Genomic DNA, 23,230 nt, shown 5'->3' on the forward strand with positions numbered 1-23,230 from the left:
CAATAGTGGGGGAGGCTTCTCTGAGGAGCGAGCTGAGTCCTAAACATCGAGGACTCGTCACTCCCCAGGCAGGGGGAACAGCAGGTGCAAGGCCCCGCTGATGAGAGCAGGCTGGTGCCCGACCAGTCTGCAGGCTGACAGGTGCTCTGTCTTAAAAGGAGAGAGATGCTGATCTGACTTTTCTCTTGGGATTTAGAACTAGAAGACATGAAAAGAATTTTCACCTGGCAGTGGGAGCTGAAGCTAGAAGGTAGAAGGGTGAACCTTTGGGGTAAGCAGAAACTCTGAGTCAGCTGAGGAAGTCAGTCAGGTTGTGGCTCCACCTGACTGAGCAGGAGAATGAAAATCGTTGGGTATTTAACTGTCAGTGAGGTTCCTAGAGCTGTCTTGAAATCCAGGCCCCCTTGCAGCTCTAGTCTGCAGGAAGTCCTGCCCTGTCACAGCTTCTGTTCTTGGTGTTCCCAGCTAGTCCTAATTCTTAATCTCTCACTATGTATCATTTCAGTTAACCTCCCTTTTACTTAGGCTGTTCTCTCTTGCACCCAGAAGAACGTCACTGAAACAGAGCCATGTGGACCTGGGTTTGAATCCCTGGTTTTCCTCTTGTTAGCTGTGACTTTGAGCAATTATTTAGTTTCTGTAAACACCAGAATCCAACAGCTGTATCCTTGTGTTGTGCAGATTAAAGGAGATCTTTTTCATTGTCCCTAAATTGTAACTGGAAGGGCATCATGGCAGCTACCTCCCCTCTCCTAAATGGATTGACACTGTCTCTGATCTTATCAAGGCCAGGGTAGTAAAGATGGATTTTAGATCTATTAATACTAATAAAATGGGTTTTAGACTTATTAACATTTGTCTTTAGTTGGTCCTCCCAAATAGCTTGGAGAAGTGGCTCAAAGAGAGAGGTGTGGGAACCAGATGGAAGAGTCAGGCCTCCAAACGGTGATTCAAGGAAGAAAGGGTAGGTAAAAGCCATCTCAGAGAAAGTTAGGTTCAGAAGAGGAGAAAAAAGATGACATAAACATGGAGCAGAGGTTCCTCGTAGACCTTGGTCTAGCAAGCAAAGAGAAATGTGGAGGTCTCAGTATTGGGAAGCTGTTCCAGCCAGAGCTCAGTGGCTGTGAAGAGAGCTCTCCAGTCTGGAGCCAAACAAGAAAGCTCTTATTTCTTGAGGACAGAGCAAGTATTAGGAGGTGGCTCTGGTTTGTACTAGAAGCAGGGGCTAGGATGAAGTGAGAAGCAAATGAAAGATACCCATAAGGTACTGACCTATATGCTCACTCGCACCATCCAAACCAGCTGTCCTCACTCTTCTCTGCCCGTGTGCCATGATCTTCCAGGTCTTCACGACAGGATAAAGTGAGGCAGCTGTGGCGTGCGAATGCTGCGTTGCAGAGTCGTGTGAGAAGGGTGCTACCAAAGTCCTCACATGCAACATCCTTGATCCCAGGGGCACGTGTCTTCAAGAGGACAGCTCTAAGCCTTTCATGGAGGCATTAGAAAGGTATTTAAGCAGTGGTGGAATGGCAGTAGAGATTCAGTTTTGGGGCTGTCTTAGGCTGCATTCTGCTGTAGCCATTAATTGTCCCTGGATGCATTGCTTGATTCTGGTGTGGCTTCATGTGGGCCTGAACAAGATGGAGAGAACATGTTCTCTGCTTGTAAGAAAATGTACAACCCAAGGAGACATTCTGTAACAAGTGTGGAGACTGTTCTTAGGTACTGCTCTAAATTTCAAGCCCCTTCTCCCTGGGTCATGAGGGAGCTACTATATTTATTTATTTTTCCTAGGACCATGGCTGATAGAACCCAGAAGATTCCTGGCATCCAATTTCCCTTTCCCTTCACGCCCTATTCCATCCAGAAAGACTTTATGGCAGAGCTGTACCAGGTTTTGGAGGCTGGCAAGATTGGGATATTTGAGAGTCCAACTGGCACTGTGAGTATGAACAGTGAGAGACCATGAGTAAGAAAACTCAGAGGCGGTCTTGCTCACTTTTACTAGTTGCCTATGCGGAGATTTTCATGGTTTGAAGTTTGTCAAAGTCGTGTGTCATTTTATCTTTCTGAGTAATAGTCACTTTGTCTATAAAAAGCGTTAAACAAAGCAGCAGGGTCTGAGAAAAATTATGCTCAATGCAGATGAGGATTTGAATGGCCTTGGAAGCCATGCCCCATAGCACTGAAACTTTCCAGATTTCTCTGGGTACATAACTGGTTTGATGATGAGAAAACACAGAAATTACTTTGGCTTTTTCACTGATTAAACATGTTGGTTCATGCCGAGACAGAGTCTCACTCTGTGGCTCCAGCTAGAGGCAGTAGCATCATCATAGCTCACTGTAACCTCAAAGTCCTGGGCTCAAGCGATCCTCTGGCCTCAGCCTCCCAGGTAGCTGGGACTACAAGTACAGGCCACCACATTCGACTCATTTTTTTTTTTTTTGGTAGACATGTGATCTTACTCTTGCTCAGGCCTCTAACTCCTGAGCTCAAGCAGTCCTCCCACCTCAGCCTTCCAGAGTGCTAGGATTACAGCTGTGAGCCATGGTGACCAGCCAAAACATTCTGTTTTAGTCCCCAGGAGCTGGGTTACTGAGCACTGGAGGGATCTGATCAAGTATCCCTTAGTTTGTCTTCCATGGCTGGGAACAAGGCATGTATTAGAGGTTGGCGGTTGAGGGAGTAGGGCTGTGGCAGTCCCCAGTGTCTCTCCTGCCCTTTGTTTATTACCCTTTATAGCCAACACTGCGTGATGGTAAAATGGTTGTGTTGCCATGAAGGGCCCCCAGCTAGGGTGGGACCTCCTAGAGGAGAAGGACCTGTGAGCCTTAGCAGGGGTTGGCAAGGTTGGCCCTTAGGAAGCTCTTAGTATGTGTGTGCTGAGTGAAGGAGTAAGAGAAAGCTACTCATCCCCTTTCTCTCACTTGCTTATGGGAGCGTGTCACTCTTTCTGGAGGTGATATAGGGATCTCTTGGGACAGGAAGAGTGCAGAGTGGTGTACTCTGTTGTTCCATTTTGCTCTCATATACAGTGAATGACAGACAGTAAGTCCTGCCAATTAACAAAGAGTGAGTCCTGAAAATGGTGTGCATGGTTTTCTTAGATAGCATTCTGTTAACATTCCTACCACTTAAAGCCAATGCCATTCCACTTCTTCCCCTACCAACCCAGTGAAATGTTGTTTTAGGTAGGATCAGTAGTGACTTTCTGATTTACAGATTTGGATATTTCAAGTCCTTACTTGACCACTTGCCACGTTTGGTATTTTTGAATATATTTGCCTTTTATTTTATTTTTTAATTTAATTTTTATTTTTTAGATGCAGGGTCATGCTCTGTTGCTCAGGATAGAGTGCAGTGGCCTCATCATAGTTCACTGTAACCTCAAACTCCTGGACTCAAGTGGTCCTCCTGCTTCAGCCTCCCAAGTAGCTAGGACTGTAGGCATGTGCCACCACTCTGGCTAACTTTTTATTTATTTATTTTTTGCTAGAGATGGGATCTGGCTGTGTTGCCCAGGCTGGTCTCAAACCCTTGGCCTCAAGTGATCCTCTCAAATCAGCCTCCCAAAGTGTTGGGATTACCGGCGTGAGCCACCGCGCCCGGCTGGGTCTGGCTTTTATTTATTCCTTTTTCTTGTTTTTATTGGCTACTGTATAGCTAATTCCCTTCTTTTCCTTTCCTACGGTGGTCTTAGAGCATCCTCTAACGTTTAAAGCCAGACCTCCTTCGAAGCCCTTACTAAAATGGGGACAGATCACTTGGGAAGTTTTATTTTTCCTTCTGTTTCTGAAGATCATTTTGCTTCCTGCAGGGAAAGTCCTTAAGTCTTATCTGTGGGGCCCTCTCGTGGCTCCGTGACTTTGAACAGAAGAAGCGTCAAGAAGAGGCACGTCTCCTGGAAACTGGCCCCTCTCGGGGTGAGAAGGACCCACCCCCACTTCTCTCATCTTCCTGCCGAGAGACCACAGACGCGCCGGGGCCTGCTGGAGAACCGGACTGGGTGACTGAGTTTGTGCAGAAGAAAGAAGAAAGGGATCTGGTGGACCGACTGAAGGTGGGATCTGGGGTATGAAGAAGGGCAGTGATGAAGGAAACGGCTTCTGCAATTACTTTGGGGCGACTGCGAGGCTCGGGGAGCTCGTGTTCGTCTTTGCCTGTGTGGTGCCTCCTCAGTCTCCCTCGGCTCTCCTGAGTCGATGGTGCGGCCCCTGTGCTGTTTCCAGCTGATGTCAGGAGGCCTCCACCAGAGAAGGGGTTGGCAGTTCCCAGTGGTTACTCAGGCGGGAAAGGAGAGTGACATTGTTGCCGCTGGCAGCGCGGTTCCGTGGCTGCAGACTCAGTTGAGGAATGGGTGTGACTGGGAGCAGGTGGCTTTGGGAGGGAGGATGCAGACTGCCCGCCGTGAGCAGTGAGGCTGGAGCCTGCGCAGGTTGAGGGTCCGGGGAGGGGAGGCCGCAGCAGCCTTGAGCCCTGGCCAGGAAGGAGAGCTGCGGTGTGCGGAGGTGTGGGCTGAGTAGCCCCAGATGCTTTAGGAAAGGCCGGGGGCTTCCTGCGTGAGTGTCCTCTATGGCTGCCTCGCCCTTCAGGAGGAGCAGATCCGGAGGAGGAAGCGAGAAGAACGCCTGCAGCGGATCCACCACAACTCGCAGCTCACGTGTGCAGCCAAGCGCCTGGTGAGCGTCATCTCAGGGAGGGGCTGGGGTCATGTCCAGGCAGTGTCACGCTGCGTGGAGACTCTGGGAGTGGCCGGGCTTGGTCTCCTCTTCCCGACCCCGGCTGGCTAAGTTCCCCTCACCCTGAAGCTGGGCAGTGTGAGTAGAGCCCGGATCCCAAGAGCCCGTCCCTTTTCCCATGGAGCGGTGAGGCCTGTGCTCGCGGGCACTCGCCCAGGCTGGCTCCGCCGGGGGTGGGCGCACCCATGCTGAGATGTCTCCCGCTTATCCACCTCCAAAACCCTGTCCAGAGACAGGAGGAAGAAGAAACCGAGAGTCTCCTGCGCCTCAGCAGGGAGATGCTGGCAGCAGGAACGGGGGCTGAGCAGCCGGAGCAGCTGGAGGCTGGGGAGGAGGAGCTGGTCCTGGCCGAATATGAGAGCGACGAGGAGAAAAGAACAGCTCGAGGGTGAGACAGCTGCTGCTGCTTCCTGCCCTGCCCTGGGTTGTGTGGGGGCTCCTGCCAGGGCAGCAATTTCCCTCCTGCCAGAGACACTCGTAGAGCACCGGTGAGAGGGAATGACAGCCACTGCCCCCTTTCTCTAAGCCACGCTCCTTCTTAGGACCATAAATGCTGGGCCAGTGACAGCCACCCTTCAGTCACTGGCCTCACGGCTGTTGACTCAGTTATCCTTGTGGCAGCCCAGTGATGGCAGAGTACAGGTGTCTGTGCTTCGTACACAAGGAAGCTGCGGCCCAGGGAGGGGACATGCCTTGGCCGAGGCCACAAGGCTAGTAAGTCGAGAGCCGGGACTGACGGCCAGCCAGGCTGGCTCTAGACCTCATGCCCTTAAATGCTGAACTGCACTGTGCAAGGTTCTGACGTAACCATCAAGGCGTCATCCTTAGCCTGAGTTTTGCTTTTCACCTTAAGGCTTCCATTGCTCCAGACTGCAGGTTTCTATTAATACCTTACGAGCCATAACATGCTGGGTGAATCAGAAAACACTGACCAGCAGGCCATTTCTGGATCACACGACCCCTTGTGAGAGCCCCCTTTCCATTCACACTTTAACCTCACCAGCGCCCTTCGGGCGTGTGCTCTGGGTGCGCATGTCCAGATGCTGTGGACGTAGAGGTGCATGAGGTGTGGCCCCTGCACTTCTGCACTCGGCGAGATCGCGTTTCTGTGGAGAGAGACAGATAATAAATCTGAAAACAAATAATGCCCATCTGAAAACACATTCGCCTACGAGGAGGAGAATGAAACGGGCAGTGGATGGGGTGTGGCTGCACCTCCAGGGGAGAGGTCAGGAAAGGCCCTCCCGGGAGCTGACTGTGAGCCGAGCCTGGAGGGCAAGCAGGAGCCGAGGGGGAGGAGAGAGTTCCAGACAGAGACCTGCCAGTGCAGTGGGTGCAAGCGGGGACAGGTGTGGTGTGTGAGGGGGCTGAAGGCCCAGGTGCCAGAGCAAAGGTGAAGGAGGGGGAGGGAGGAAGAAGATGCCAGAGAGGAAGCAGCTGGTGCATCTGTAGGCCCCAGAAGCCAGGGAAGGGCTGGATGTCGCTCTCATGCAGTGGGAGGCAGGGAGAGGCGAAGGAGTGACGTGATCTGATTTGCACACTAGAAAGGTCATTCTGGCTTCGAAGGTCGTGGCTTGTCCCCAAAGGCACAAGGGTTCCTACAGATTCTTCCCTCTTAGGCCCCCAGCTGGGGAGGGGTCTCTGCTGCTTCTCTAAAGGTGATGACATGTCCCATGTTTTCATTGGCACTGTGGTCACCATGTCTGTCTGGAGGGTGACTCTAGGGTCCGAAACTCTCCATTGACTCTTGTGAAGGATAATCCAGGCCCCTGTGACTTCACCTCCAGCCTCCCTCCACCAGACGCCAGCGTCCCAGCTGCCCTGGCCTTTCCTTAATGTGCCAGGCCTCCCCCGCCATATCCGAGGATTTGCACGTGCCCTTCCCTCTTGCCAGAACCCTTCCCTGCTCCCTTGACAAATGTCTTCATATCTTTTTTTTTTTTATTTCAGGGTACTATGAGGGTATAAACATTTTGGTTACATTTTATGTCTTCGCCTTACCCAAGCAAGGGTTAGAGGCATGCCCTTCCCCGCTACAATGCTCCCCATGTCCTTTAGTTGCGAGTTTACCCCCCCATCCCCCTAATCCCTGGAGAGTATTACTGCCATGTGAGCACCCTAGTGTTCATCAGTTAGTACCGATTTGATGGCGAGTACAAGTGGAGCCCATTCTTCCGATCTTGTGGTGCCTCACTTTGGATAATGGGCTTAGGTTTAATCCAGGAAAATATAAGAGGTGCTAGATCACTGTCGTTTCTTGTGATTGAGTAATATTCCGTTGTATACATATACCAAATTTTAATAATCCACTCATGAATTGACGGGCACTTGGGTTGTTTCCACATCCTTGCAGTAGTGAATTGTGCTGTCATAAACATTTGGGTGCAGATGTCTTTATTATAGAATGTCGTTTGCGTAGATGCCTAATAGTGCTATTGCTGGATCGAATGGTGTTTCTATTTTTAGCTCTTTGAGGTATCTCCAAATTCTTTTCCACAGAGGTTGCACTAATTTGCAGTCCCACCAGCAGTGTAAGAGTGTTCCTGTCTCTCCGCATCCTCGCCAGCATTTGTTGTTTTGGGATTTTTTGTTAGACACCGCTCTCACTGGGGTTAGGTGATAATCTCGTTGTGGTTGTGATTTGCATTTCTCTAATGATTAGAGATGTTGAGCATTTTTTTCTGTTTGCTGGCCATTATTCTGTCTTCTTTTGAAAAGTTTCTGTTCATTTCCTTTGCCCATTTGTTGATGGGATTGTTTGATTTTTTCTTGTTGATTTTTTTTAAGTTCTAGATAGATTCTTGTTATCAGCCCTTTATCGGATGTGTAGAGAGCTGTCTTCACCTCTTTTAAGGTGGCTCAGTTACTGTCCCGGTGGCCTCTGTGTCAGCCACTCTCTGCTTTGCTCATGGACCCATTTGTTATTTATTTATTTGTTATTTATTTATTGATTGACTGACTGACTGACAGAGTCTCACTGTGTTGCGCAGGCTAGAGTGCCGTGGCATCGGTGTAGCTTACAGCAACCTCAAACTCCTGGGCTCAAGCAATCCTACTGCCTCAGCCTCCCGAGTAGCTGTGACTACAGGCATGAGCCACCATGCCTGGCTGATTTTTTCTGTATATATTTTTAGTTGTCCAGCTAGTGTCTTTCTATTTTTTTCAGGAGAGACGGGGTCTTGCTCTTGCTCAGGCTGGTCTCGAACTCTTGAGCTCAAATGATCTGCCCACCTCGGCCTCCCAGAGTGCTAGGATTACAGGCGTGAGCCACCGTGCCCGGCCTCCATTTGTGTTTTAGCTGTTGTTTTCCCCTCCTCTCCCTGCTGGGCTGTGAGCTGCTTCAGGGCAGGATCCAAATCTTTTTAATTTCATATTTCCGGAGCTGACCTAGTGTTTGGCATTACGGTTTGCTCAATAGCCAGTTGACCTGAACCGACACCGCTAGTTTCAGTCCCGTGGTATAATTCCAGCTGAAGGGGCAGACTAAGGCACTGAGGATAGAAGAGGTTTTCCTGGTCATAAGTGATAGCATCTTTCATTCACTTCACCGGTTGGTTGTGGTTTCATCCAGGAAATGTGTGTGGGGTTCCTGCTGTGTGCCAGGCTCTGGGCGGGGGGGCCCTGGGGACTCCAAAGAAACGAAACAGACTTGGTTCCTGCCATTGTGGACATGATGGTCTGATGGGGGAGACAGACCAAGAGGAAGCGATTTTGTGATCATGGTATCTCCCCTGCCCGGTAAGTATGGGAAGCGATTTAGAACGAGACGAGTGTTAAGAAGAGCAGGTGCGGGTGCCATGGGTGTGTGTTGGACTGGCTGTGCCTACTGAGGAAAGTCAAGGAAGGCTCCTTGGAGGAGGCGATGTTTATGTCGTGATCTCAGACTTGACTGGGAGTTGGTGAGGTGGGGGAGAGAGCATTGCAGGCACAGGACAGCATGTCCGCAGGCCGGAGGTGTTGAGGAGCAAGTGTCTCCCGGGGATCGGAGCGGTGCAGCTCGCTGGAGGGAGGGCAAGCAGGGAAGAGCAGCTGCGATGGCTGCAGGTCGGATGCTGGAGCGAGGCTTCTAGCTTGTGGCTCGGGGTTGGGCTGCTGTGCCTCTTTCTCCTTTGCCTCCACATCTCCTGTGTCCACTGACCTGGAAGGCCGGAGTGGTGTTTGCCTGGGGGTGTCTCTGAACAAGCAGCACCTGCCGCTTTGGTGGCACCATTACTGGGATTGTGTTTCTCCTTTCTGGCCCAGAGCGCAAGCCCCAGTTCTGTCAGCTTGTGAGAAAAGGAATGGGGCTCTGTCTTTCTCAAGGGACACTGGATGTCCAGGGCTTGTCGTGGGGGCTTAGTAGATGCTCAAGAAATGGTGTTTAGCTGACCTGGGTGTGCTGAGGAAATACTCTTCTCTGTTCTCTCTCGTGCGCAGAGTGGATGAGGATGAGGATGACCTGGAGGAAGAACATGTGACTAAGGTGAGACCTGTGTCCTCAGGTGCTGCTGTGTCTGGGCCTGTGTCCTGGGCTCTCCACCCCAGGGGAGAGGGCCAGAGTTGCCCCAGCTGCTTCTTACCCTCCTATCGATCAAGGAGGGACTTCCAGCCTGTGGACTCTGTGGCTTCCCAGACTGAACCTGGTCCCTAGTTGCTCACCTGGCAGGCTGGGTCCTGGGGAGGCCGCTCCTGGGAGCGAGGCCTGGCTTGTTGCTCCAGGGCATTGAGGAGCAGCTGTTCTGGGCCGAGGTCTGGGGTGGTTCCTGCCTCGATGGGGTGGTGGTGCTGGTGGTGGGAGGTGTTGGGGAGGACAGGCAAAAGCGTCGCCCTTCCAGTCTCTCCCGGCACGTTGCTTCTCTTCTCTGCATTTCCATCTGCATGGAGTGCCGTGGGGTACATGTGGTCCGACCCTTCTCAAATTTACACGTTCTTGGTTTGATTCATGTAAGACTTTAGTTTTCTGTTGAAAGTAGATATTTTATCCCTGTTTTTCTCTTTTCTAAGCCTTAGAGCAGTAGGGAGAGAATATTCAGCTCAGCCTCCTCCTCTCTCTTTTGGGATGTGTGGAAACAGTCCTCCCCCGACACCCTCCCCAGGACGGTAGGAATCTTTGCCATGTTGAGAGTCACCACTCAGGGAAAATACACTTTCCTGAGATTGCCAGGCCCTCGCAGTAGTTGGATTAGAGGCTGAATGTGATGAGTAGAAGGAGTTACCTCTTGTGGTTATGCCCGTAAACTTCTGGAACTGCAGGAGACTCAGGGAGTCCCTGGGGCCCTTGTTAGACAAGACCCGACATGGGGTAGTCACCCTGCCTCAGGCTGTACATTTGTACCTGCTTTTCCCGTTCCCTCGGCCTCTTAGGCTGTGGCGTGCCTCTGTGTGCAGGCGTGTTAGAGTCCCCTCTTTGAAATGCCTTTCTTTTCCCCTGAGCAGATTTATTACTGCAGTCGGACACACTCCCAGCTGTCCCAGTTTGTGCACGAAGTACAGAAGAGCCCCTTTGGCAAGGGCATCCGGCTCGTCTCCCTCGGCTCTCGGCAGGTAAACAGGGGCAAGGTGTCTCGGCCCAGGTGCCATCCTGCTCCTTCCCCTGTGCCTTTGTCTTCCTCATCCAGGCCCAGAAAGGTGCTGGGTGTGAGGCCGGCTGCTCAGCCCCTTCCCTGGCCTGACTGGCAGGTGGTTGGAAGGAAGAGGAGAGGCAGGCTAGGCGGGTCCAGCTGGGTTGCTTGTGTGTCGCTTGGCACCACCGTCTCTTTGCCTCTTGTTTACTCCTGTCTTGTAGAACCTTTGTGTAAATGAAGACGTGAAGAGCCTGGGTTCCGTGCAGCTTATTAACGACCGCTGCATGGACATGCAGAGAAGCAAACACGGTAGTCGCTGGGACTCTGGAGCAGCCTCGTGCGGTCTGGGAGAGTGGCTGGAAGTGACCAAGGATATGGGGCCAGGGACTTGGGAAATAAAACCATAAGTATCTTGAGTGGGAGGAACGTCAGAGCAGACCCTGGTTCCTGCCTAAAGACGCTCTCCTTGGGAAAGGGAGTCCTGGCTTCTGGGCCAATGTCTAGTCCACACCCCTGGCTTGGAGGTGATTTTATAGGCTCTTTACGGAGAACATAAAGTCAAATCCCAGAGTGTCCTGATGACCACAGTAGTATTCAGAAGGGTTTTATACGCCCCACTCCCTGGAAATGGGTCTTAACATGACAGACCCATTCTTGGCCGCATAGACAGCTGTTGTCCTCTCTCTCTGCTCCCCTTGTGCCTGTGCCACCTTCAGAGAAGAGGAATGAAGCTGAGGAGGAGAAGCCAAAGAGGAGGAGGCAGGAGAAGAGGGCTTCCTGCCCCTTCTATACCTACGAGCAGATGCACCTCCTCCGGGACGAGATCCTGGCAGAGGTGAAGGACATTGAGCAGCTGGTGGCCATCGGGAAGGAGGCCCGGGCCTGTCCCTATTATGGGAGCCGGTTTGCCATTCCTGCAGCCCAGGTGAGGACTCTGGAGGGGAAGTAGCTCTGGGCTCTAACTGTGGCCTAGGCCATGGGGGAGTCCTCCTTACTCTGTAGTTTGGGAGAACGCCACACACCATGGTTAGACTGACAGCTACACCATGTGCTGACGGCACCTAACCCATTCTCCCCTAGTATGTGGGTCGGAGGGGGCCCGTGGATCCCTTGGTGGCTCTGGGCTGCAGGGCCAATTGGCATTACTGGGGGACAGCGGATAGGCGTCAGGAAAGATTGTGCATTCCTTGTGAAACCACAGCGAGAGCTGAGAGAGGTGCAACAAGGGCACCACGGCACATGACTGCATTTCCAAACGGCTTTTCGGAGTGACAGTCCCAGCTTGCACACCTGCCTGCAGCACATGAGAATACTGCTCTCCTTGGCCTGCCATATCTTTCAGCAGTTTTAGGAAAAGCTGCTAATTTGACAGATCAAAATGGTATCTTACTGTTACTTGGTGGGTATGATTGAACTGTTTTCTTGCTACTTCCTTAAGTGGACTTTGGACAGAGGATATCACTTATGGAGAATTCAGTGTAATCCAGTAGGTTTTAAAAGCTGCAGGGAACTGTGTTAGTAACCATTTCCACAGCAGCTAAGCGCTCAGCAGCGCACCACCGTGACTGAGTGTGTGGGTGCCCACAGAGTTGGAGGAGCATGTCCCGTCCCCACCGTCCGGTGCCCTCCCTCAGGTCTCTGCCTCGGAGCAAGATCAGTGCTGTAGCCATTTATGCACAAATACCATAAGATGGCCTGAAATTGTTGTGGCTTTCGATTTTTAAAGTGCCTTTCACCTTGTTTTGCCTGTCTGGTACTCCAGTGACATGGCTGCAGTCTACATACAGGGACCCTGGGGCCCAGAAAGGTTAAGGGATTCATCTGTTTTCTCACCGCGAGTGAAGGATGGAGCCAGTATTAACACCTGGGCACTGAGTTTCCAGTTTTCTGGCTTTTCATTTTGTAGATCAGTATTCTTTTAACTGGAAAATCTTTGTAACAACTTCTACTTAAGAATTTACAGGATGCTTGTATTTTTGTTACCCCTAACTCTGCTCCTTAACTCTCACGTGCGGTAGACTGTGTCAGGCCAGGATCAGAGAGGTTAGAAACTTCACCAGAGCCACACAGCTGGGAAGTAGCAGCTCTAGGAGTAGAAGCCAGCGCTGCTTTCTGGTGCACAGAGGCTTGACAGTGTTGGGAGGAAGCTTGGGGAACTCCGGGGCTACCTTTGGGGCACAGAGGCGGTGAAGCAGCAGGGTTCCAGTCTCCCCACCCCTGCCCTTGGTTCAGTCAGGGGTCACATCCGCTCCAGCTGATGGGTTTTGTACATTTGCACATAGAACTTCTGAGGAAAGGGGCGGGTGCTGCCAGCACAGGGCTGTGCAGAGCTCTCTCCTCAGTATCCCCACGCATAGAAGCCAGGAACTCAGAGTAGGGCTGGCTAGTCTGCCGTAGCCGCCCTGCTCAGGTGGCCACATCTCTCCTCCCAGCTGGTGGTGCTGCCCTACCAGATGCTGCTGCACGCGGCCACCCGGCAGGCGGCGGGCATCCGGCTGCAGGGCCAGGTGGTGATCATCGACGAGGCCCACAACCTGATCGACACCATCACGGGCATCCACAGTGCGGAGGTCAGTGGCTCCCAGGTAGGTTGGCCTCCCCTCCCGGGCCAGGGCCTGCCATGGGGCAAAGGGACATGGATCATTTCTCCCAATACCTGGGCTTGGAACTCCTCTGGACATGGCGCTTGGGAGAGGGTGTACTGAGTCAAGGTAGTGACTTGGAGGCTGACTGGGGCTTTCCAGCAAATCCCAGAAGTCCGAGGACCCAGGTCCAGCAAAAGGCTCGTCTCCTGCCCTTCACGTGCCCTTGTCATCCTGAGTCGCCTGGCCCAGGGCACTGCTAGCCAGTCCTCTGTAACCTGGGCTGATGGCCTGAGAGAAGCAGGAGTCCTCGTGTGGCTGGACCTCATTATTATCGATGTGGCTTTGAGGGGATTTAACTGAGGAATGCCCAAGACCTCTGCAGGCCACTATCGATCACCTGTGATGTGCCCTGCATGGCACTAGGTGTCTGCTCTTCAGGCTGCCTCTCCCATTGAGGGGGTCCTATTTACATCGGGAACTCGGAGATAGTTAAGCAACGTGCCTAGGATCACACAGCTCGTGAGTGTGGAGCCGGGCTCTGGTCATGAAACCCCCACGACATCCCACCACCTCTGCGGACCAGTGCCTGGGTTGGCCTTAGGCCAGGATGTGATGGTGACCTTGAACCATCACTCCTGGAGATGACAGGTCTTTTCCTAACTCGGTACAAACTAGAAGGGAGACTCCTCTCTGAGGGATTCAGCCTCTTGCTTTTCCCTGACCCAGAGTGGACACTTGAGCAGAACTTACCTTCCTTCCCCTCTGTCAGCTCCCACCAGCCTAAGGGCCTTTAAACCCATACCTTCTGTCTGCACCCAGCCCCGTCTCCTCAGCTGGACGCCTCCTGCGTGTCTGGGGCCAACGTCTCCTATGCATAATCTAAGATTCGCCGGCAGCCCTCGGCTGCTTGCCCGGAGCCTGGTCTGCCCCGACGCCCATCCATTCTCTGTGTTCTCTCCCCAGCTCTGCCAGGCGCATTCCCAGTTGCTCCAGTACATGGAACGATACGGGTGAGACACTGCCCTCTGAGGTGGAGGGGAGAATCCCTACACAGCCTCAGTGGCCCCTAAGTCGTCCTCTGAGAGGAAGCACGGGGGCTACCACCTCAGCCTGCACCTGCAGTGGGGTGGTGGGTCAGCATGCTGTTCACGTCCTGCGTCCGTCATGGTGTGCTCCTGCGCAGGCCTGGGATGCTGGGGACAGAGCTATGGGTGCTGAGGGCCTGGGGCCATAGCTTGTGAGCCTGTTGAGAGGCACCAGCTGCAGTCTCCAGGTGGGGCGGGGAGGGCACTGTGTCGTTGGGGCGTGGCCTCTTCACGTGCACCGCTCTCCCCTCAGGAAGCGTCTGAAGGCCAAGAACCTGATGTACATCAAACAGATCTTGTATGTGCTGGAGAAGTTAGTGGCCGTGCTGGGGGGTAAGAGAGCGCCCCCTCATGGTAATCCGGCCTGCAAAACTTGCTGGCTTTCTTTTTCCTTGGATGCCAGGCAGGACGCCTGGATTTTCTATGTCCTTAGGAATTGTCTTGGTCATTGATTGAGGAAATTCTGTTTCTTCATAGCTTAGTTGTCTGACCTGAGATCTTTCCTCAGAACTCTATTTGCCCATGTTCTGAGTCCTTTTTACCTCGCCAGACCCTACTCTGCCGGTGGAAGTAATGACACATCACAACATAAGCAGGGGACGTTTGTGTAACAGTTGAATAAAAGCTTTGGCATTTGCAGAGCACTTGCACGTGCACAGTGCTGTCTGCCGGTGCGAGGAGAGCAGCACGGGCATCTTAACCCTCCCGCCCAGACCAGCAGACTGCAGCTCGGTGGCGGCTGCTACAGGGCAGGAGCCTGCTGGGGAGACTGGACTCTGGCTCCAGCCCCCCCGCGGTGTGCGTTCTTCTGGGCCACACGCCCTCCCTGTGTCACGTGGCCCTTGGAAGGCTTCCGCAGAAGTGAAGGGCACAAAGCCCATGGGGTCTCCTGAGGGATCTGGTCTCGTGCTGGTGTCCTTCGCCTCCCCCTCTCCCTCGCCTCTGGCTCACCACATGGTCCTGCGTAAAGTGGCAGGGTCCGTTGGCTTGCCACCTGTCCCTGTCTCCTGGAGCAGGCGTCAAAAGAATGAACTCACAAGGCTTCGGTCCCACGCGCAGACATGTGGTCAGACTTGAGACTCCTGGACGCTCCTGCCCTCTCCGTGGGTTCCTTGTGTAAATGGCGAGAAGCAGAACGGCAGCTGATCGCATGAGTGCTCCTCCCACCTGAGGGTGCAGGGCGGGGGGGTGAGAAGATGGGGCGGTGGGGCCAGAGCCCCTCCCTCCTGACCTGTTGGGATTTTCTTTTCAGGGAACATTAAGCAAAATCCCAGCACGCAGAGCCTCCTGCAGAGAGGTGAGAGAGTCGCTGTCAGAGGGCCTGGGGCCGACCTGAGCCACTTCTGAGCTTTACTCTGGGACTGAAGCCCAGGGCTTCGTTTGTCTCCTCTCAGGGACGGAGCTGAAGACCATCAACGACTTCCTCTTTCAGAGCCAGATCGACAACATCAACCTGTTCAAGGTAGAGGTTTTTCTTCTTCATATGTTACCTATCAAATTTCCTCCTTCTCATCACCACCTGTGGGCAGAGTACTATGTTAAGATTAGGGAAGGAATGAAAAGCAAATTCCTTCAGTTGTCAAGCAGTGTAAGGTCTGGGGATCTAAAACATAGACATTTGTACTTACTTGACCGTTAAAGCAACGTCCTCACAAGAAAAAAGTAATCTTCATTCTAGGGCCGAGGGTTTGCAGGAATGGGTGAGAAATTTCGGTGCCTTCCTTTGTGCCTCACAGACACAGATGGGGACCACAGGTCCTCACCGCCCGACTCTCTCTTCTGTGTCCCCCTGGGCTACTGGACAGGAGCAGCAGGCTGATTTGGGGGCTGCACTGGGCGCGTACATGGCTGGGGCCGCGCTCTCCTCTTCCCACTCGGACCTTGGCTTTGTTCACAGCCTCAGACCTTTGCTCGCTCCAGGCCTGAGTGCCCAGTGCCACTTGATCCCAACCTAGTGACTCTAGGAACAGTGAGCACCTTTATGGATGGAGTACTGACTGTATTCCAGGCGGTGTGCCAGGTTCTGTGGCTCTGAGGTACTATGTCCTATTGCCAGTCACGAGCAGAGGAAACCAAGGCTCAGAGACGTCACCTTGGGAAGGTGATGTGCACGGGCCTCCCATGAGGGAGCTGATAGCGCCGGGCAGAGCTGGTGTCTGGGCCGGCCATGCTGACTTGGCCTTGCATTCTTTCCATCCTGCCTGCGTTCTCCCTTAAAACCAGCTTTCCCCTGATTTACCCATTTTGATCATTGTCTCTGCCATTGTCCCTGTCTGACAGGCCAGAAATCCAAACCATCTTTGATACCTTCCTCCCCTTTCCTGCCACACCCACACAGCTGCCAGGCCGGTAGCCTCACAGAGCTCTGAATTTCCCCTCTTCACCTGCTAGCGGCAACTCGAGCTCAGGCCGGTCTCCCTGTCACCGTCCTTCCACTCCCCTTGCTTCTGTCCTGTCCCCCTTCCATAGGCTTTATGAATTGCCATCTGGTGAGTGCCCACTGAGGGATGGCACTCTTCACAAAGCTCGACAGGCTCCAAAACCCTCATCTCTGCCTCCCACGCCGAGGTCTGGCAGGAAACTACACATACTGTGCACGCCAGTACACTGTTCCCCACTGTCCCTGAGCAGGCCCGGCCCACCTGCTTTATGCCTTTGCTCACAGTTCTCTTTTCCAACTCTTAATTCTTCCAGGCACAGCTTAGATGCTGTCCCATATAAGGAAAGCAGGGGGGACATAACTCTGAGCATCCTTAGAGAAAGTGGTGACAGTGTGTCCTCCCAGGGTGGAGGAAGGTGGTGGCCTTTTTGTAAATTTAGACGACAGCTTGCTTAGTGTGTGCACGTGCCGGCAGCTGGTTGGGTTTTGCAGGTGCAGCGGTACTGTGAGAAGAGCATGGTCAGCAGAAAGGTACCTGCTCCCTGTCTTGGGCCTGCCCTCAGGGAACTCCAGGGTCCCCTGGTTCCCTGGGCTCCTCGGTGCATAGTGGCCTTGCTGGGGTGGAGGGAGGTGGCCTGGCGGAGCCTCTGGTCCACCCGGTCTCCCTCCCTCCGCTGCTGCTCACGCCTCTCCACTGGGCTCTCTGTCCCGACCCAGCTCTTCGGCTTCACAGAAAGATACGGCTCGGTCCTCTCGTCCTCCCGGGAGCGGCCCAGGCTGGCTGGGTTTCAGCAGTTCCTGCAGAGCTTGCAGCCCGGCGTGACTGAGGGTGAGTCAGGAGGACGGCAGGGCTGAGCCAGCTACAGGCCCTGGGCAAGAGCATCCATTCCTCGTGTGTGGACCGGACTTCAGGGAGGCCTCCTCCCCCTCTCTGCTCTGTGTAGCCCCTGCAGCCCCTGTGGACGAGGGCCAGGCCAGGGCCCCCACTTCCCCACTGATGCACATTGAAGGCTTCCTCGCAGCTCTCACCACGGCCAACCAGGACGGCAGGATCATCCTGAGCCGCCAAGGTAAGTAGGTGCTTCCTGGCCAGGCTCTGTCCCGAAGCAGGAGCTAGCCTGGAGCCCGGGAGCCACAACACAAAAGGAGTCTGTCCGTCCATCCTGGCACCTTCCTGGGTTAGGAGGAAACAGGGCAGCCCCCTGTGAGCCAGGGCAAGCAGTGGAGATGGGCGGAGGGCACACAGGCGCTGGGAGGGCAGGGCCTCTCCGGCAAGGTTCCTAGGAACGCCCTGTGGCCTGGTGGTTAAGGTGATATGGGCTTTGGTTTGAGGCATGGTTCCATCACCTGCGAGCTGTGTGACTTGGACCAGTGTCTCTCTGAACCTCAGTGTCCCCATGTGAAAGGAGATGACAGAACTATCTACGTCAGAGGGATGGTTGTCCTGGAGGTTAAATGGATATAATTTAAAGAGAAAGTGCTGGCTCTTGAGCCTCATGCATGGAGCCCCTGGGGATCCCCTTGACTCTGACCCTGGAAGTCTGTGTGGGCCCGCACCCACCTCTCCCCACGTGTCACTGTCCTCTTTTCAGACAGCCTCAGTCAGAGCAGCCTCAAATTCTTGCTGCTGAATCCAGCCGTGCACTTTGCCCAGGTGGTGAAGGAGTGCCGGGCAGTGGTCATCGCGGGGGGCACCCTGCAGCCGGTAAGGACACCAGCCCCAGCTCTTGTGCCCCAGGTGTTGGGGTGGGGCAGGGACGAGGGAAGGACACATCATCAGGCCTCTTCCCTGTCCAGGTCCCCAAACCAGAAAAGGGGCCAGCTCGAGCAGGCCCAGTAGTGTCCACTAGGTGGCACCGGAGTGCCAGCTCACTGCCTGGCCCTTTAGGCTGGAGGGGGGAGGGGGGCAGCGGGCACCCCGCTCTGGACGCCCCAGCCAGGGGGTCAGGCTTCTCCAGAGAAAGCCAATGTGTGGTTCACACTCTCATGTAGGTGCCTCAGTGCTGTTCCCTTCCTGCGCCCACTGTCAACTTTCTTTCTCTTATAAATGGGTTTTAATGTGTAATTTTTAATGAAAGTACTATATTTTCCTTGTAGAAAGTAGAGATGAGCAAAAACAGGAAAAAAATAATTCCACCAACAAAAGGTTCATTTTGGTGTATAACAGTCTTTCTATGTAGAATTTTTACATATGTGCATATGTATTTTAAAACCCAGACAAAAATGGTGTTCTCTCTACATGCTGTTATTATGATTGGCTTTTTCACCAAGCACCAATGGGTCATAGACGCTTTTCCCTGTCAGAGAGTACGCATTTATTCCGCCATACTCCGGCTGCACTGTATTCCAGTTCTGCGTGTACACTGTATTTTATACACCCAGCCGTCTTTTGTTAGACACCTAGACCAAACAATACTGGGATAAATGAAACCAAATCCCTGCCTAGAAAAGGACTTGCTGGATGCTGTTCAGAATCGAAAAGAAGTGGTTTCCAGCCCCAGCTACCTGTAGCTTTTTTACTTTTATATTTCTTTGTGCATATAGATTCATAGATTTTTCATAGATTTTTATTCATTCAGTATGTTAAAGTTGCTTATGGTCATTGTTTTTCAGGCTCACGTTGTCTCAAACGTGACTGGTGAGAACCCCATCATACTACCTCTGGTCCTTTTGTGTTTTTTAGAGACAGGGTCTCACTCCATCACCCAGGCTGGAGTGCAGTGGTGCCATCCTACCTCAGCCTCCCAAGTAGCCAGGAGTATAGGTGTGTGCCACCATGCCAGGCTAATTTTTAAATTAATTTTTAATTAAATAAAAATTTTTAAATTAATTTTTTAATTTTGTGTAGAGATGGGGTCTCGCTATGTTGCCCAAGCTGGTCTTGAACTCCTGGTCTCAAACCAGCCTCCTGCCTCAGCCTCCCAAAGTGCTGGGATTATAGGCGTGGGCTATGGCACCTGGCCCTCTGGTCCTTTTGACTTGGCCCCGTCAGTCTTGCTTTCCAACACAACAGAATGTCCCAGGCTCGGCGTATATGTTCCTTGCTCAGAGCTGGACTCATTCATTTCTCCAAAGTGCCTTGGTTTCTTTTAATGGGGAATGATATTTAGAAATCTAGACCTGGGTGCTAGGGTGTTTGCAGTGCTTGTGGATTATGGCTGTTTATAGGGCATTTCAGTAGACAGACCCAGGAAATAGGTTTTTAAAAATTGTGAGTTGGCCGGGCGCAGTGGCTCACGCCTGTAATCCTAGCTCTCTGGGAGGCCGAGACGGGCGGATTGTTTGAGCTCAGGAGTTCAAAACCAGCCTGAGCAAGAGCGAGACCCTGTCTCTACTAAAAATAGAAAGAAATTAATCGGACAACTAAAAATATATAGAAAAAATTAGCCGGGCATGGTGGTGCATGCCTGTAGTCCAAGCTACTCGGGGCTTGAGCCCAGGAGTTTGAGGTTGCTGTGAGCTAGGCTAACGCCACGGCACTCTAGCCCGGGCAACACAGTGAGACTCTGTCTCAAAAAAAAAAAAATCGTGAGTCCATATTGACATAAATTATTGGATTTTTATTTAGAAATTTGACATTGTGTCTCTTTTTCTCTTAAGCTCAACATTTGGTTTCTTAAGTACGTTCATGTAATCTGCTGTATCCTGCAGTATACTATAAAATACTTTCAAAATTATAATACCAATATTATTTCTCACAATAAATCTGATTGAAGTTGCACTTCTTTGCATTTATTTTTGGCCCTTGGAGTATATTCCACTACAGATGGGTGGTCTCTAGGCTATGAAGTCACTTGAGATGAGCTTTTCTGTGTGTGTTCATGTTGCTAGTTCGATAGATAGCAGGCTGTTTTTGTTTCATTTTGTTTTCAACTTTAGAATTTGCTTTTTTCTTTTTTGACTTATATTCTTAAAAATATGTAAACATCTGTGTGGTTCAAAAGTCAAAACTATATAGAAAGGTACATTCAGGAAAGTGTCACTTCGATCCCTCTCCAGGCTCTTCCCTACCCCCTGCAGGTCATCAGTCTTACTAGCTACTGGTCTGCACTTCCACTATTCTTTTCCTTTAATACAAAAAGCAGCAGCTGTATGTCTTCATTTTTCCCTTTTTTATTTACACGAACGGCACCATGGTCAGCTGTTACTGGCGATCACTCCTGTCCCTGGCTGTGTGGTTCGGGCGGATGTAGCGCAGCTCCTCCGACCCGTGCCCTCCTCACAGGAAGTCTTGCTGTTCCAGGAAAAATCCTGGTGCACGTGTGGTTTGGTGTTTGGGGGCTGCGTCCTCTGGGTAGACTCGTAAATCTGGGATTCCTGGGTTATACAGGATATGTCTTAAATATTGTCCAGTTCCCCTTGGTGAGAATTGTACCCACCAGCAGTGGCTAAGGATGCCTGTTTCTCCAGGGTGCTTCAGCTGGGGGGGTGAGGGAGGAGGTTGCCAGTTTGGCAGGTGAAGCCGGGCAGATTCTCACTCAGTAGTTCTGCTGGGCCCGGCCATGTGTATTTTATAAATTCCCACTGGTGATTCTGATGCACAGCCCGGGTAGAGAATCGCACGTGTCCAATCTCCTTTACTGTTCCTGCAGGTAGTTTCAGTGAGACGGCCAGTGCTGGACACTGTTCACATTTCTTTCTTTTTGCAAGTTTGTTACCGTCCTTTTCTTTTACGGCTTTTTTCTGTTGGTGTGTACTTGAGCCTCTTAGCCCAGACTCCTGTCTTCTCTCTTCCCCACCCCTGGCCCCACTGAGGCCTGGGTTCTTTTCCGCTGGTCCTCGGGAGGTCACAGGCCTTGACGTTGTGGTCTGCAGGTGTCTGACTTCCGGGAGCAGCTGCTGGCCTGTGCTGGCGTAGAAGCTGAGCGAGTGGTGGAGTTTTCCTGTGGTGAGGAGCCGTGTCCGTGGCGGGACGAGCCGAGTATTCACACCCTGGTCCCTGTTGCATGAGTGTGACCACGTGCCATTCTCAGGCTGGGGCTGAGGAGACCCCAGGGTGGGAGCCTCACCCTGTCCTGGCTGTCTCGTGAGCTCAGCTCCCCTGCCCCGCCAACTCATGCCCAGTGCTACTGTGGCGATGGGGAGCGTGGGCGAGTGTCACCTGTCACAGCTCCTGGTCTGGAAGACGGTGGGGAAACGCCCTTGCCGGACTCCCCCTCGCAGAGCATCTGCAGCTCCGGGTTTCAGCCCCTCCCTGGGTCTCACCAGGTCACGTGATCCCTCCAGACAACATCCTGCCCATCGTCCTCTGCAGCGGCATCTCTGGCCAGCCGCTGGAATTCACGTTCCAGCGCAGGGAGCTGCCACAGATGGTGAGTCCCGGCCGGGGAGGGGGACTTCCTGGGTGGGGGCTGCTCTGGCCCATCCTGGGGCATCTGTCCCGGAGCCTACTCAGGGTGAGCAGTGTCTGTCTAGATGTTTATAAGGAAGGTCTGAGCTTGCCCCACCCCCAACCCATAGGCTGCTAAATATGTTTTCTGGAAACCTCCCACATCCCTTTAGCACACGGCGCACGAGAAAGCCGCTGGTCTCCTTTGGTTCTCTTCCCTTGGGTTCATCTGCCCCTGCCGTGGGCAGGGATGCAGGTCTTGGGGCCCATCTCCATGCCTGGGGTGTTCAGCGCCTGACCTGTCTTAGAGGGTGCCCACCAGGACACTGGGCGATGAAGAAGGGCCTCAGTGCCATGGCAACGGGAAGTCTCGTCTCTGGGGCGCTAGCACTGCCAGGGTCAGAAAGGCGGTCGGTCGCCAGAAGCAGCAGCTGGGTGTGGTGAGGGGACGGTGGCACATTCCACTGATTCCCACCCAGAGGAGCCACTGGGCAAAGTCCTCCTCCCTGGCTGTAGTCACACCGTGGGTCTCTGTCCTTGGTTTTGAACCCCAAGGTTAAGAAGCCATTTATGGGGGGACTTCAGGCCTGCTCCTTAGGGTTGCTCTTTGTCTTCCTTCCTCAGATGGATGAGGCAGGTCGCATTCTCTGTAACCTGTGCAACGTGGTTCCCGGAGGGGTGGTCTGTTTCTTCCCCTCCTACGAGTACCAGCGCCGTGTCCACGCCCACTGGGAGAAGAGTGGCCTGCTGGGCTGCCTGGCCGCCAGGAAGAAGGTGAGTGGCCCTTTGGCCGCACCTCCCGCTCGTGAGGACGGTGCCACCCAGAGCTCTTCCTGGGCCTTCCCACGCTCAGGGAGTGGGGGTGGTTGGGCTTCTCCCGGTTCCTCAGCCCCACGGCCCCCCTCCCTGACTACAGACGATTTCCCCAAAGCCCGTAGCTCTGTGAGGCTCTCTAGTCCCCCGGCTGGAACACACAGGGCCAGAAGCAGACCTGAGACCCAGCGTTCTGGACCCATCTCTGGGAGACATTCTCTGCTTCCAGATTTTCCAGGAACCCAAGAGTGCAAACCAGGTGGAGCAGGTGCTGACGGAGTATTCCAAGTGCATTGAGGTGAGAGGGTCACTCTGAGGCTTGGGTCCGGAGACCACCTGGGATTGATAGGTGGAAACATTTCTGGTGACATCCAAGCAAGCTGTGGCTCAGCAGCCCTGGGCTGGGTCTGTCCCGCAGCGCTGTGGCCAGGCAAAAGGCCGGGTGACAGGGGCCCTGCTCCTCTCTGTGGTTGGAGGAAAGATGAGTGAAGGGATCAACTTCTCTGACAACCTAGGCCGGTAAGTAGTGGTCCCTGCTCATCTCCTGGGGCTGCGGTACCCGGCGCCCTACGCTCCAGGCCACTGGGCCCCTGCCTGCGATCTGCTGCCATCCGAGTCTGCCGCCAGGCTGTGCCTGCTCAGGGTGCCTCAGCGGTGGGGGGAGTGTTTCAGCAACGTGATCTGGCCCTTGGAGAGCAGGTGGGAAATTAGGCCATAACTTTCCCAGGACTCTGTTCATTGTAGACTGGATCT

General features: G+C 53.2%; 1 protein-coding gene across 1 annotated transcript in view; it reads left to right on the forward strand.

Moving 5' to 3' along the window:
- The first annotated feature begins 1,394 nt into the window (after positions 1–1,394).
- Positions 1,395–23,230, forward strand: part of DDX11 (DEAD/H (Asp-Glu-Ala-Asp/His) box helicase 11) — a 23,441-nt gene continuing 1,605 nt past the window's right edge. Inside the window, 23 exon segments of the mRNA XM_012661266.1 lie at positions 1,395–1,507; positions 1,795–1,942; positions 3,821–4,063; positions 4,596–4,682; positions 4,973–5,130; positions 9,159–9,204; positions 10,158–10,265; positions 10,507–10,594; positions 11,002–11,210; positions 12,718–12,870; positions 13,834–13,880; positions 14,209–14,288; positions 15,208–15,252; positions 15,350–15,417; positions 16,828–16,866; positions 17,053–17,164; positions 17,280–17,405; positions 17,928–18,040; positions 21,151–21,223; positions 21,544–21,647; positions 22,289–22,438; positions 22,707–22,775; positions 22,896–23,000. Coding sequence (XP_012516720.1) covers positions 1,491–1,507; positions 1,795–1,942; positions 3,821–4,063; positions 4,596–4,682; positions 4,973–5,130; positions 9,159–9,204; positions 10,158–10,265; positions 10,507–10,594; positions 11,002–11,210; positions 12,718–12,870; positions 13,834–13,880; positions 14,209–14,288; positions 15,208–15,252; positions 15,350–15,417; positions 16,828–16,866; positions 17,053–17,164; positions 17,280–17,405; positions 17,928–18,040; positions 21,151–21,223; positions 21,544–21,647; positions 22,289–22,438; positions 22,707–22,775; positions 22,896–23,000 — 2,388 coding nt within the window. The 5' untranslated portion in view covers positions 1,395–1,490.

The sequence above is a fragment of the Propithecus coquereli genome, unplaced genomic scaffold (assembly GCF_000956105.1).
Source record: "Propithecus coquereli isolate 6110/MARCELLA unplaced genomic scaffold, Pcoq_1.0 Scaffold701, whole genome shotgun sequence".
Classification (NCBI taxonomy): Eukaryota; Metazoa; Chordata; class Mammalia; order Primates; family Indriidae; genus Propithecus; species Propithecus coquereli.